At 40.3% G+C, this 15,653-nt stretch overlaps 1 protein-coding gene across 1 annotated transcript; it reads left to right on the top strand.

Moving 5' to 3' along the window:
- Positions 1–1,482: 1,482 nt before the first annotated feature.
- On the top strand, positions 1,483–5,183 carry LOC122734537 (procathepsin L-like). Its single transcript, XM_043975423.1, has 7 exons — positions 1,483–1,608; positions 1,923–2,045; positions 2,142–2,297; positions 2,503–2,727; positions 3,794–3,959; positions 4,066–4,177; positions 5,084–5,183. Exons 1-7 carry the CDS (start codon positions 1,483–1,485, stop codon positions 5,181–5,183), a joined length of 1,008 nt encoding a protein of 335 aa, XP_043831358.1.
- Positions 5,184–15,653: the final 10,470 nt, after the last annotated feature.

Genomic DNA, 15,653 nt, shown 5'->3' with positions numbered 1-15,653 from the left:
TGAACAAATGGTCACTTTAGACTGCACTTTAGAATGATTTTGGCTGCTGTGTGAGGATATGATAGAATGGAGGAAGGCTATTGCAAGAATCCATTGCAGAGGTGATTAGGGCCTGAACTAGGCTGTTGTGCAGGCAAATGAGGAAGATGCCTTGGTTGGATATGTGGGATGAGGGGGAGTTGAAGGTGATTCTGAGGTTGAAAACTAAGGAAGGACAGTGGTATCCTTGACAGTGATAGGTGTTATAGTTTGGAAAAGGAATGGGTTAGGGAAGAAAGATAATGTAATAGTATCTATGTATTCCTTACACTATTGCCTCATCATGGGGGACTCACAGGAAGAGAGAGGGAGCCTTTTCCCAGTCACTGCTCCAGCTACAACTCCCTCCCTTCCCCCTTTTTCCCAATGGCTGCTGCTTGGCAGTAGTTTCATTATAGCTACTTTTAGGTGACTGAGGTTGATAACCTGAGAGGAGGCTGAATAAGAAGTTATTAGTGCAATTGTCTTAGAGACAAGACCTCCAGATGGCCATTCAGGGACTGGGATGTGGTCTACCCTTAATCTCTGAGTGCTTAACAAATAACAAAAAGAACAATAATAAATAGCTCTTGCTTTACAGTTTTGAACGTGCTTTACAAATATTATATCATTTTACCCTCAAAACAGCCCTGTGAGGGTAGGTACTACTAATAATAAATTATGCCCATTTTGCAAATATGGAAACTGAGGATAAGTGTGTTTGAATGACTTTCTTACAGCCCCATAGCTACTGGTAAGTGTTGGAGGCAAGATTTGAGCTCAGGTCTTCCCAACCCTAGACCCACCACTCTGGCCACTATGCCACCTAGCTGCCTCTAATCCACTGTGGTCACACCTTGGCTTCCATTTTAGGAACCACTGCCATTAAATTTAGGAGCACATTTCATCTTTTAAAAACAGCTGCAATTTTTGAACTGGGAGTCTTATAAGCTCTGTTTTTAATTATCTATTCTGTGGATGTTGGCACTTACTTGAGCAATGACTCTTATTTTATCATTTTTTGTACATACATCTAAATTCTCTGAAAAACTCTAGATCAGGGCAGCTAGGTGGTACAGTAGATAGGGCACTGGCCCTGGATTCAAGATGACCTGAGTTCAAATCTGGCCTCAGACACTTGACACTTAATAGCTGTGTGACCCTAGGCAAGTCACTTAACCCCAATTGCTTCACCAAAAAACAAAAATAACAACAACAACAAAAAGAAAACCTCTAGATCAGCATTACCTCTCTTGTATTTGCCCTCACTCCACCCCAGCATACACACAGTGCTTAGCACATAACTAGATATTGTATGATTACTGGGTAAAATGAATTTGGTTTTTCCACTGGGAATACTTATTTTTTCCCAAAGAAACAAGAGCTTGCATTTATGGTTTGGCTTGACTTTTAATCCTATGCATTTTATATCTATCTTGCTTTTTCTCCTTTAAGGTTTGAAACATGAATTTCTACCTGTGTTTAGCTTCCCTGTGCTTGGGGATAGTAGCTGCTGCTCCACAGCTTGACCAGACTTTAGATGTTAAATGGCACCATTGGAAGGCACAATACAGAAGGACCTATGAAGTGGTAAACTTCCTTGTTTCACAACTCTGTTGAGTACAACATGTCCAAGGTGGACTAAGGAAATGGCCTTTTCTCCAGAAGCCAATTGTCCAGACAAGAGCTTCATTTGCTCAAGATGGTTGCTTTTCCCACAGGATGTCTATAGCATGAGAGTTTGGAAACCCTTGTGGAAGTGCAATATTTGCATTTGATCACCACCCAACTGTATGCTAACCTAGTTTATAGATATTGGATTTGGGATGAGGATAGCTTAACTTGTATGCGTAGGAATATAAGCAGAAGCTTACTGAACCTTACATTTGTGTACTTGCTTCCAGGATGAAGATAGTTGGAGAAGAGCAACATGGGAGAAGAATTTGAGAATGATAGAAATGCACAATCTGGGGTATAGTGCTGGCAACCATAGTTTCCAGATGGAAATGAACAAGTTTGGTGATATGGTGGGTGTGCTGGGACAATCTGATACTAATACTGAGAAGTCAATTATATTTAGCTCCCAATATACTTCATATAAATCATCTTTCTTTTCATTTTAGACCAATGAAGAATTCAGGCAAATGATGAATGGCTTTAGACAAAACAGACTTCAAAGGAGGACCAAAGGAACTCTGTTTCGTTCCCCTCTCCTTTTAAAGACCCCTAAATCTGTAGACTGGAGAGACAAAGGCTATGTAACTCCTGTTAAGAATCAGGTATTCAAGTTGCTTCAGTTTGATCCATAGGTACTCAGATAAAACTCAGTGTAGCTTATGACTGATAAAACAGTCTCTTTTAATAATGGGACTTCAGATCAGAAATGTCGCTGACTTCCCTTCCATCTTTAAATTGTTTACATCTGTCTTCAAAAGATTGCTGAAATTCTCTTGTAAATTAGCCACCCCTTTTTGACTTTTTCAGGGTGACTGTGGTTCCTGTTGGGCATTTAGTGCAACTGGTTCCCTGGAAGGTCAGTGGTTCCATAAAACAGGACAACTTGTTTCACTTAGTGAGCAGAATTTGATTGATTGCTCTGCAACTGAAGGCAACCAGGGTTGTAATGGTGGCTTGATGGATCAAGCTTTTGAATATGTGAAGGAAAATGGAGGCATTGATACAGAACAATTGTATCCCTATGAGGCAATGGTAAGCATAACTATTGCATTCCCCATCATTTTGGTTGAGCTGACTTTGAAAGGAGAGTCTCAGTTAGATAGATGTGAGTTTAATAGAGGCTTGCAAAGAGGGCAGACTTAAATACCACCTCCCTCCCTAAACATTCTACAAGTGCATCCAAAATATATTAACAAATAAATTTAGTGTCCTTCACTATGATATCACCTAGAGCAGATATTTTTTTGAATAAGAGCATAAGTAGCCATACATACAACATGTTAGCAAGTATATAGACTCTGTTTTCTCAGACACTTTACAGATCATTTGATCAGACATCTTCATTTTACAATGACTTGCTCAAGATCACAAACATAATAATAAGTGGCAAAACCTGGATTTGAAGAGGGTTTCCTGCACCTACATCCATCCTTGCCTTTGTACCCTACCCTTAGGCTTCCTGAACAACTAGTTCTCCCAAGAATTGCTTCCTTAGGAGCAGGGAAATAAATGACAATTGAATGTTGTCTAATACCTGCTGACATTTATATCATCCTTAAGGTTTACAAAAAACATGTCATTCTTTTAATGTCGTTTGATCATCAAACAGCCCTGTCAGGTGGATGTATTTTTCCATCTATTACTCAAAACCTCTTAACCTATGGTCCTTGATCATTTAGCTTGGAAGTGGAGAGCTAGATTCAAACCTAAGTCTCACTGGACTCTGCTACAACCACTAGGCCCTTAATAGTTGCTAATCAATAGATTGTTTTACAGCACTGGAATCAAACCCAGGTAGAAGTGGGGGCCACTGAAGCATGCATTAGAATCTGTGTGGGATGCACATCGACTTAGGAGTGATGTGTAGGAATATCACCAACCCTCTGGTTTACATCATGTGTCCTTCTTTCAATGTGACTTTCTAATAGTCCTTTCCCCACCCACATCCAGCTATCTTCTTGAGCTATTTATCTAATAAATTAAATGAGAAAACATTTCCCATAGATTTATTAAATTCATGACCATTAATTTTTAATTCATCTGGGCTAAAACCTTTATAAAGAATTAAACCAGACCTTTTATCTATTCCTTTGAAAAGGATGACACTTGTCGGTACAAGCCACAATCCTCTGTTGCTAATGTCTCAGGATTTGTGGACATCTCAAGCGGGGAGGAGGAGGAACTGGAAATGGCTGTGGCAACTGTGGGTCCCATCTCTGTTGGGATTGATGCATCACATGAATCCTTTCAGTTCTATCACTCTGGTAAGCATTTGTTCTTCATTATTTCTGTAACGATGCACTTAAAACCATGTTATTGCCATTTGTTATTTAGTATATCTCAAGTTAATATGTCACTTGAATATCCTAGGTATTTATTATGAACCACAATGCAGTAGTGAACTACTAGATCATGGCGTGCTTGTTGTGGGCTATGGTTTTGAGGCAAACAATGGAACAAAATACTGGATTGTCAAGAACAGGTAAACCAACTCTTTGCCTGAAATGTCATGGACCTGCCAACTTTGGCTTATTTCATTTTGAAGAAAGGGGCAAGAGGAAGAAGGGTGGGGTTCCTGGGATCCTGTGAAATAGGGAAAGCATGTTCATGGATGGAAGGTTCCCCTCTTTTTAGGATCCAGAGTAGATTGAGAGTTCCCCAGTGGTCCCTCAGAGTTTCCATGACCACTGATGACTAGGTAATACAAAAGGTTTCCTGTTGGCTGGTCTGTGGAACTGTTCTAATACTGTTATTGTCAGACTGGCTCACAAGGTGCTCTGGGTAAAGCACTTGGAAAACCTTCAAAGTGCTTCTTGATGAGTGAGTAGTTTACCTGAATAGGGAAGCTAGGTGGCCCAGTGGACAAAGCACACCAGCCTCGAGTCAGGAGGACCTGAGTTCAAATCTGACTAGCTGTGTTCCCCTGGCCTTTACATCACTTTGCCTTAGTTTCCTCATACGGAAAATGAGTTGAAGAAGGTAATGGCAGAGGGCAGCTAGGTGGCGCAGTGGATAAAGCACCGGCCCTGGATTCAGGAGTACCTGAGTTCAAATCCGGCCTCAGACACTTGATACTTACTGGCTGTGTGACCCTGGGCAAGTCACTTAACCCCCATTGCCCTGCCAAAAAAAAAAAGAAGGTAATGGCAAATAGCTTTAGTATCTTTACCAAGAAAAGCTAAAAATGGGGTCATGAAGAGTCAGAAGCAAGTAATCCACTAAACAGCAACCAAGTTGTCCCCAGCCATTATTTTCATTGCTTTCTGAAATGTCCAACTCATTTGCTGAATTCAGTCACATCAGGTGTCAGAAAGTGTTGTGTCCATGCAGTAAAAGTGTACTTTTGAGTGGTGCTCTGAAGCTTATGACTACTTAACTTTCTTTTCAGCTGGGGTGAGGAGTGGGGTAAACGAGGTTACATTTTAATGGCCAAGGACCGGAGTAACCACTGTGGAATAGCAACAGCAGCCAGCTATCCTCAAGTATGACTTGACGGAAGGAGGACTGATTCACAGAAAGAAGGGATCTGACCTGTGTATGATTTGGGAAAAAACACCTGAATCACCCAGGGGAACCTAGCAATAACTTGGGGTTCTTGTGACATTTTTATATTTGTGAAATGTGAACACTACTTTTTTATAAATGGCTCATAATACTGAAAAATCAAGACATCAATATTCATTCCAAAATTGTATGTATAAACTTTCCCTTTTTAAATAAACCTCAATTCATTATATATGAACTTGACTTAAGTATAAATCAGTCAGCCTGGGTGTGGCTTTGGCATTACTTCAGTCCCAGGAGTCTCATGATGATTGACTTCCTAGAATATCTTTAATTTCAATATATTTTGTTTTGATAAGATAGACACCTTGACCCCACAAAAACCCTAACCACTTCAGCCGCTCTCTGCCATAGTAAAAAACCACCTCACAGAGTAAGGGTGACTCATAAAACATGTCAGTTTCCCCTCTTTTGGTTTTTTGGGGGGGTTTCTTTAAAGAGAAAAGCTGTCATCCATTTCACAGGGTTTCCCAAAAGTGTCCATGCAGTTTTAAGCTCACTTTTAAGACACAGTGTTTTTGACCCAAGGTTTTAATGTTAGCTCTCTTTACTTTGTTGTTATTATTGTACACAATTATTCTTTTGTCTCTATTTTCTTCTGTCTGCATCTAGTCTTATCATGACTGGTTGAATTCTTTATACCTTCATTCTTTATGGGACAACAATTCATTACATTTATACATATGTAAGGAGCTAAAATTCTAGCTAGTCTGTCTAAAATAGCTAACGAGTGGTAGCCAATAAATTAGAAGCTTTAGCAAGAGTATTTAAGTATTTATTAAAGAACATTGGGATCTAATGATCAGAGAGAAAGGTAAAAATCTAACTATTTCTAAGATACCCCATCATCCGACCTGCCATGGTGGGGTCAGGAACCAAAAGGACCAACCCTTCCTCTTTCCTCCCAGAAGCCTCCTGTGAAACTGGAAACATCCCATCCACATGCACACACATCTCCAAGCTAATTGGCTGGTAGCTTTGATAGACAGTACCCATGAGCAAACGTCACTTCCTGACGCCAAGGAAAAGCCATATAGCTTGCCCTCAGATGCCTTCTCCTCATGGTGGAGCTTTCCTACAGTAACTCTAGCAGGTGGTGTCACTTCAGTTGTTACACATACCATAATTGGTTTGCTATTCTCTAATCACTGGACACATATGAGGCCATGCCTAGGAGCAACTAAATCACTGGGCCTAGCAAATAATAAGCTCTTGCTTAAGAAATGCTGGTTGGCTGATGGATGGATTGGGTGGTAGCACTCCTTGGGATATATCAGCCTCTCCTTCTCTCCCCTCACCTTCCTTGGCTTCCTTTCTTCTGCTTTCTTCTATAATCAAAACAACTCAGCCCTTGCCTTTGAAAAGACTTTAGCTATTGTAACAATTGGAATGATGCCACCTGCTGGAGACTTACTGTAGGAAATCTCTACCATGAGGAGAAGGCCTCTGAGGGCAAGGCCGTGCAGCTTTTCTTTAGCATCAGGAAGTGATGTTTGCTTGTGGGAGGAAGAGGGGGCAAGGCTGACGCTCTGGGTCTCTTTCGTCAGGACTCTGGTAGAGAGTGGAGTGAAAAATGTGCTCTCCCTTTAATAGATAGATGAATCTAGGCCTTTCTCTCTTTCTTCACCAAATTCTTATTCTCCTTAATAAATGCTTAAAAGTCTAACTCTTGCTAAAGCTTATAATTTATTGGCAACCACTCATTAGATATTTTAGACAGACTAGCTAGGATTTTAGCCCCTTACACTATGGAATGTGCTGTTATCTTTGTGACTTCTCACAGAAAATCTCCCTTCCCAGGTCACCCATTTCCTTTTTGTACAGTCTTGCCAATAGAATGTAAGGGACTCTGCCTCTGTATTTGTCATGAGAGGAACTGCTTGCTTGATTTGTGATAACCAAAAGCTTGTAAAAATAAAATAAGGATGAAAGTATTTATAGCAATGCCCCTCTTTAAGCAGTAGTTAAAAGTCAAGAAATAGTCTGGCAAAATGAGCAACCAGAAAAAGATGCAGACCATAGAAAGCTTCTTTGATAAGAAGGAAGATTGAAGTGCACTCTTAGAAGAGAATAGCAATGTCAGGGATCCTACATCCAAAGCTTCTAAGAAAAATATAAATTGGTCTCAGGCCATAGAAGCACTCAAAGTAACTAGGACTACAATCAAAAATCACCCATCCAGCAAAACTGAGTATAATCTTTCAGGGGCAAAAATGGAACTTCAATAAAATAGAGGACTTTCAGACAATCATGATGAAAAGACCTGAACTGAAAAGAAAATTTGACTTTCAAGTAGAAGACCCTAGAGAAGCATAAAAAGGTAAACAGTATAAAGAAATCATGAGGGATATTAAAAGGTTAAACTCTTTACATTCCTAAATGGGAAGATGATTGTTCTAACTCATAAGAACTTTCTCAGTATTAGGGCAGCTGAAAGATATATACTTAGAGTGTACAGGTGCGAATTGAATAAAAAGGGATGATATCTGGAAAACATTTATTTTTTGTTCATTCATGTCTTTTGTGGGGCAGGCAAGGTGGAGTGTTTTATGTCTAGGGCTGGATTTGAGCTTGGGGACTCCTGGGTCCAGGACTGGTGCTTTGTCCACTGTGTCACCTAGCTGAGCCATGATGGTATCTTTAAAATAAAGTTAAGGGGGTAAGAGGAATGCACTGGAAGAAAGGGAAAGGGAGAGGTGGAAAGTGGTAAAGCAGCTCACACAAAAGAAACAAGAAAAAGCTTATGGAGTGGAGGGGAAGATGGTGAAGGAACAGGGCAATGAGTGAGCCTTACTCTCATCAGAATTGGCTCAAAGAGGGAATAACATACAGACTCAAGTGGGTACAGTAATATATTTTGCCCTGAGGGAAAGCGAGAGGATTAGGGGATAAGGGTTGGGGGGGAGAGGCAAAGGAAGGGAGGGCAGATTGGGGAAGGGGGCAGTAAAAAGCAAAACACTTTTGAGGAGGGATAGAGTGAAAGAAGATAAAAAATGAAGTAAATATCAAGGGGAAGGGGCAGCTAGATGGCGCAGTGGTTAAAGCACCGGCCCTGGATTCAGGAATACCTGAGTTCAAATCCGGCCTCAGACACTTAACACTTGCTAGCTGTGTGACCCTGGGCAAGTCACTTGACCCCAATTGCCCCTCAAAAAAAAATATCAAGGGGAGGGAATAGGATACAGGATAATACAGTTATCAATAGTAACTGAAAATAATCATGAGCAGGATGCTATCAGAAGGATGCATGAAAAAGGCAAACCATCAACAGAGAAAGAACTGATGGTATGTGAATACAGAATGAAGTATAATTTTATTTGTTAATTCCTCTTTCTAAATTTCTTTTGTCTATTTTCTTTTACAACCTGACTAATGGGAAGATATTTTGCATGACTGCATGTGTATGACTTATATTGAATTGCTTGATTTCTTAGAGAGGGTTGAGGAGGGAAGGAGGAAGAAAATTTAGGACACAAAGTTTTACGAAATCAAGGTGCAAAAAATGTGGTTTTTTCTTTACATGTAACAATTAAATTAAATTAAAAAATTAAAAGGAAAAAAAGAAGAGGAATTAGGATTGAACAAGTGGAAGATAATGACTTTATGAGAAATCAAGAGGTGAAATGGAGTAAAATATCTCACATAAAAGAAGCAATCAAAAGCTTAGGGAGTGGAGGGAAAGATGGGTGAGGAGCAGGGGAGTGAATAAGCCTTACACTAATCAAAAAGTATGTAGTTAGGGCTTGATAAGTGCTAAGCCCTGGGGATAAAGAAAAATCAAAAACAATCTCTGCCTTCAAGGACCTTACATTTTCATAGCTTGGTGTTGCAATGCATAGAGTGCTAGGCCTAGAGTCAGGGAGACTTATCTTCCTGATTTCCAATCTGACCTCATACACTTATTAGCTGTGTGACCCTGGCTGGTCACTTAACTCTGTTTGGCAAACCACTCCAGTATCTTTGACAAGAAAGCCCCAAATGGGATCACAAAGCATCAGACAGGACTGAAAAATGACTGTACAACAACAAAGGGACAATAATAGCTAGAGATTGAGAAAGAGCATTCCAAACATGGGAAGCAACCAGTACTCAAAGCACTGGAGTGTTGTATTTGAGGAACAAGTAGGTTGTAGGTTGGTACAGTTGTATCATAGAGTGTGTGGAGAGGAGCAGAATATAAGAAAATTGGAAAGGTTAGAGAGTGCCAGGTTGGGAAGAACTTCATTTATTTTACATTAAAAGGTGCATGTATAGGTTGTTTATTCAATCAATAACCAATTAATAAACACTTATTAATCACCTACAAGTACTGGGCATTGTGTTAAGCACTAGGGGTACAAAGAGAGGAAAATGACAGTCCTGCCCTCAACAACTTTACAATCTAAATGCTCCCATAATCTGTGCTTTCATATATTATTTTTTCTATGATTATTTTATTTACATATTATATCACTTAACAGAATATATTGTTTTAATATATAAGAAAATATGAAATATTAGAAGTGGAATGTTTTAAAAGGCTTAAAAGAAGACTAAATGAAATTCTCCCCCTCTTCTTTCTCAGTCAAAAATAATTTAAGATGACAGATGACAGTTTAAACACAGATGAAAAAAAAGTAAACTATAGCCATATATGTTAACATTTTACTTATATGATACTTTAAGTCTTGTGAAATACTTTACAAATGGTAATCTCATTATGTCTTTACAACAACCCAGGGAGCTATGTGTTATTATTATTGCCCCCATTTTACAGATGAACAAACTGAGGCTGAAAGAGGTTAAGTGACTTTCAGAATCACACAGCTAGTTAGTATCTGAGGAGGAAATTTTAATTCAGATTTTCTGTTTCCAAGTCCAACACTCTTACCCACTGTACCATGTAGCTTAATACAGATATTTAAAAGGTTAAACTCACTTCTTTTTTGGGGGAGGGGGTGGCACCAGGTAGTTATTTATTTACTCATGTATTAATCAATAAATAAATTAATTAATTAGTTTATTATATTTTAGTCATGCAAAAAATTTTCACATTAATCTGGTTATAAAAGAAAACAGACAAGAAAAAACTTAAGAACAAGGAACTAAAACATATATACTTCACTCTGCATTCAGACACCATCAGTTTTTTCTGTGGAGATGGATTGCGTTTTTGGGGTTTTTTTATTTTGTTTTTTGTGAGGCAATTGGAGTTGGTTAAGTGACTTGCCCAGGGTCACACAGCTAGTAAGTGTTAAGTGTCTGAGGCTGGATTTGAACTCAGGTCCTCCTGACTCCAGGGCTGATGCTCTATCCACTGCACCACCTAGCTGCCCCTGGATTGCATTTTTAATAAGTCCTTCAGAGTTGTCTTGGATCATCTCATTACTGAGAATACCCAGATCATTCATTCACAGCTGATCATTTAAGATTTTGCTATTGCTTTGTATTCAGTACATTTCACTTTGTTTCAACTCATGTAAGTCTTTCCAAGTTTTTCTGAGAGCATCCTGCTCATCATTTTAATTACTATTACTAATGTAATTTCCCTTCACCATACTCCCTCCCCATGTCATTTACTCTATTCTCTGTCTCCTTTCACCCTTTGCCTCCTCCAAGGTGTTTTGCTTCTGACTGCCCCTCCCCCTATCTGCCCTGCCTTCTATCACCTCCCCTCTTAGCCCCTTCCCCTCCTACTTTCCTGTAAGTTAAAATTGATTACTATACCCAATTGAGTGTGTATGTTATTCCCTCTTTGTGCCAATTCTGATGAGAGTAAGGTTTACCCACTTCCCAGCATGCCCCCATCTTCTTCTCCACTGAATAAGCTTTTTCTTGCTTCTTTTATGTGAGATACTTTACCCCATTCTACCTCTACCTTTCCCTTTCTTCTAGTGCATTCCTCCCTCACCCCTTAACTTTTTTTAAAAGATGTCATTCCTTTATATTCAACTTGTACCTCTTCCCTCTGTCTAAATATACTCCATCCACCTGCCCTAATAATGAGAAATTTCTTATGTTACAATTATCATCTTCCCATATAGGAATGTCAACAGTTTAGGCTTTTAATATCCCTTATGATTTCTTCTTCCTGTTTACCTTTTTATGCTCCTCTAGAGTCTTGTTTTTGAAAGTCAAATTTTATATTCAGCTCAGGTCTTTTCATCAAGAATACCTGAAAGTCCTCTCTTTCATTGAATTCCCATTTTTTTCCCCTGAAGGATTATAATCAGTTTTGCTGGGTGGGTGATTCTTAGTTGTAATCCCAGTTCCTTTGCCCTCTGGAATGATATTCCAAGCAGTCCAATCCTTTAATCTAGAAGCAGCTAAGTCTTGTGTTATCCTGACTATGGCTCCACAATACTTGAATTGTTTCTTTCTGGCTGCTTGCAATATTTTCTCCTTGCCCTGGGAGCTCTGGAATTTGGCTTTAATATTCCTGGAAATTTTCATTTTAGGATCTCTTTCAGGATGTGATTGGTGGATATTTTAAATTTCTATTTTACCTTCTGGTACTAGAATATAAGGGCAATTTTCCCTAACAATGTATGTATATATATGTTTTAGTTTCCCAAGTTTTATTGAAATACTATGGGTGAACACAGGGAGAGAACCAGAATAGTGGAAAGGTATGTCTCGAATAAGAAAAGGACAATTATATTTATAGTATGGATAAATTGATTATCAATCTCATTATAATAATCTCCACTTTAGTGAGGTACAGGAGGGCTTATCCTAATTTGGAGTTCCTGGGTTCCTAAGCCAACGCCCGAGGTGGGTACCTTTTTCTATGGAGGTGTGTTTTGGGGATTTACACATCAGTCATAAGGTGAATCTGGGGACAAATTTGGCCTTTTCTGCGCATGTCTCTTTCTGATTCCCATGGCTAATTTCAAAACATCTTCATTTATCATTTATTTCTAGTTTGAGTTTCTGTAGCCTGTCAATTTTATCATTTTTATATGACCTGCCCCTTTATGTTCCTGTTTTGGTGTGAGGGAAAAATCCATCCTCTTCTCAATAATTCTTGAGAATTCAGCAGTGAGGTGACAAAGGCTCTTTATTTCCTTCTCATGAGAAGGAGGCACCCTATTGTGCAGCTAGTGGGTGCCAAGCAAGGGGGTTCTCAGGCCCTGTTTTATACCCTAGTCCCTAACACAAATGGATCCTCCCCTTTTTCATCACTGGTCCCATTACTCAAGGGTTACAATCTACACACAAAAACTAGCTAATCAGAACGCAGTATTCCCACCCCACTTCATTGAATGGGCATAACTCAGGTGTGGACCTTATACTTCCTTATATGGACACAACTCTGGAGTGGACCTTATTGAGATCAGGGCTCCTTGAACCATGTGATTTTGTTAACCTGAGGGGGAGGCGGGGATCCGAGACCTTTGTCCTACAAACAGGTCAGGAGAAATATGACTGACTGTTATATCCACATTGAGAGGAGACAACTACCCATTTTTTCACAATCCCTCCTCTTTATTTTTGACCATTTGGCTCCTCTTATTCCATTTATTGAATATCTCCTCTGCCTTTTCATCTAAATCTGTGAATATTAGCATTTGAGTGTTTGCCTTTACTTTCCCAAATGGAGTAACCTTTGTGAGAGAAGTCTCTATTTACCCACTGTAGGAGAGATTCTGGCACACTCCATGGGACTCCTGTGCTATTAGAGCATCAGATGACCCTTTTTGCCCCTCTGGGCTGTGTTTCTTTCTTGATTTAGACTCAGATTCGGAGAAATGCTCAGATGCCATGGTAAAGGGGGTGGCCAGCCGCACCAACCCACAAATGCCAGCCCAGTTAGGGGGTAAGGTTGGTCCTCCACCACAATACCACCACAGGTTGGCTCAGGGGAGGATCAGGGATGAAAAATCTACCAAGTTGTTCTCGGTTATTTCCCATGTTTGGACACAACTCATATTACCCAAGACCAGAAAACCTCTCAGCCATCTGGAGAGACAGGCGGAATGGTTTCCTGGGACTCCAACAACGGTGGGTATGATCTTTTCTGCTGTCCTTTTTATTACAGGGAAGAGTAATTCCAAATCCCTGCAACTCTTACCCTTTGCCAGCCTGTTCTGGTATAATTGAAGGAGACACCGGAACCCCTCCAGGCTAAAATGTGGACTTAGAGTATGGACAGCTGGTGTTCCCAAAGCGCTGACCCATTCCATCTAAGCATTTGAATCTCCAAACCCAGTCTCTGTCTCCACTGTCTGCCTCACATCCTTAACTTCAATGGCTTGTAACTCAGGAGTTTCAGGGTTTCCTGATTTCCCCTCTGGACTTGGAGAGGTTATTTCTGGACTCTTAAAAGGGTAGGATCCATGGGATTTTCAAAGGATTTTCCTATTCTTCCTACAGGATAAGTTCCTCCTTCAGATGCCCATATACCAAATCCTTTTTGCTCCTCCATTACTTGTTTGCCTGAGTAGCTCCCACTATCCCAAAATGTTACCTCCCTTCCCTTTTTTTGTACCAGGCTTGGTATATTGTACATTAAAGTCTTTTTAAACTTGACCCTCGGTCGATCAGATTCCTTATTCACAGTCACTGCTCATGTTTTGGCTCTGGTTTTTCTTCTGGAAAAGGTGCTCCTTTTACTTGAGAGTAGTGAGTCCAGTTTCGCTCCTCAGTCCTCACTGCAATGTCAGTGAAAAGTAACACCAGGAATGGCCCTTCCCAATCAGGTTCCAACTTGTTGCTCTTCCAGGCTCTTATCAATACCCAATCTTCAGCCTTAAATTGGTGAGCTGGAAACTCGAGAGGAGGAGTCTGGGCCAGAAGTCCCTTGTGTCGGAGTAAAGAAACAGAGGCAGAGAGGCCAAAAATATATTCTCTGAGAAACATGTCTTTCATTTCTATTATTGGGAACTCTGTTTCCCTTCCCAAGTAAGGATATCCAAATCTTCTTGATTTGGGGGGTTTTTACTATTCACATATACATTTAAGGCTTCGCATACCCGATTTTCATTAGACCCAAATTTAGGCCAAAGGACTGAACCTCCCTTGAGGGGAACTCCAGCCCATATTAGGCAACAATATTTTATCATTTTCTTCTTGCATTTTCCTCTATACTTCTCAAGTTTATCCCAAATTTCTAATTTGTCTCCCAAAGGGCTGTCTTTGGGAATTTTGGGGGAGGTGCACTTTCTTCCTTTTCTGTATCACTAGAGGTGGCATTCCTCATCTTTAATGAACTCTTTGAATTCTTGGGAACCACCCCTGCCTGGCACACTGCTTGGCATATCCTGGCACATTGCTTGGCAAAGAGAATCCAGGAACCCCAGGATCCTGCATCAGGAGTGAAAAGCTGTTCTGGTGAGAGATGTCACGAATGCCCCATGCTGTTCAAAGCTTTATCTAACATAACAAAGCATTCCATAAATCACCCTCCTCTACTTCTCTTGAAACAAACTTGAGATGTTAAAAACTTCCCCAAGCCACCTGCAAAGGAGTCCATAAAGTTATACTACTATACCCTTCTGATTTAATATAAGACAATTAAGAATAGAATTTTCATCTTTGTTTCATAAAGAATCCAATACCATTGGTACCAGATGCCATGGCCAAATTCAACATTGTGTTTATCATGCCACCTGGGATGATCATGGGGGCTACCATAAAAGAACAAAAGTTGCTAAGCCTCATGGAATACAGTGCAGGGGAAACCGAGTCAGGCTTAATCAGATGCATGGGATTGAGATGTCCATGACATCAGGCATATAGAAGGGGGAATCAAAGTCAGGTGTAAAACGAAACGGCATAGCCAGCCATCCAGTGCTATGTGGGTGGGAAATGAAGCCAAAAGAATCCCACCCCAGCCCCAGCTTTTGCTGATGACTATTCTTTCTGCCTTTCCAAAGCAGTCATTTCTTTGCAACAAATTAACTCTCAAATAGAATGAGCCTCCTAAATCCCACAAGTATATATACACATAACTTTCTCTTTTCTAAGAAAAGGCACAGAATTCATACTCCCCTTCCCCAAACAAATGAATTGCCTGGGGCTAACCGATCTTTGTTAATCCCAGACGCTTGAAGGACCCATGGGCCTCCCCCACCTTCCCCAAGCAAACCGTTTTGTTTTTTTAATAGGCCTAGTTTACCCAAGAAGTTCCCTGGGGCAAATTAAAAGAATCCCCTCCCCAGGAAAGCAAACCAAAGGACAGACACCCCCAAAGAGATACTGAGTAACTCCAGGACCACCACCCTTCACTCCAATCTCCCCCACCCCCAGGGAGGACAAGATTAGGTGTGGCTGCTGTCCTTGTGGTGTGAGGGAGAGAGACATAATCTACACACACAAATGCCTTCCTCATCTCCTACTCTGGGAGAAAGGCATCCCAGAGAGCCACGCCTCTGTACCATGCTATCTTCTCATGAGATGAAATTCAGGGACCT

Source organism: Dromiciops gliroides, chromosome 1, assembly GCF_019393635.1.
Source record: "Dromiciops gliroides isolate mDroGli1 chromosome 1, mDroGli1.pri, whole genome shotgun sequence".
Classification (NCBI taxonomy): Eukaryota; Metazoa; Chordata; class Mammalia; order Microbiotheria; family Microbiotheriidae; genus Dromiciops; species Dromiciops gliroides.
Note: the sequence above shows the minus strand (reverse complement) of the source record. Positions and strands in the feature narration are given on the sequence as shown.

Coding starts and splice junctions, on each gene's coding strand:
- LOC122734537 (XM_043975423.1), top strand. CDS start 1,483: ATGAATTTCTACCTGTGTTTAGCTTCCCTGTGCTTGGGGATAGTAGCT. Junction 2,298..2,502: donor TAACTCCTGTTAAGAATCAG/GTATTCAAGTTG, acceptor TGACTTTTTCAG/GGTGACTGTGGTTCCTGTTG. Junction 4,178..5,083: donor TACTGGATTGTCAAGAACAG/GTAAACCAACTC, acceptor CTTTCTTTTCAG/CTGGGGTGAGGAGTGGGGTA.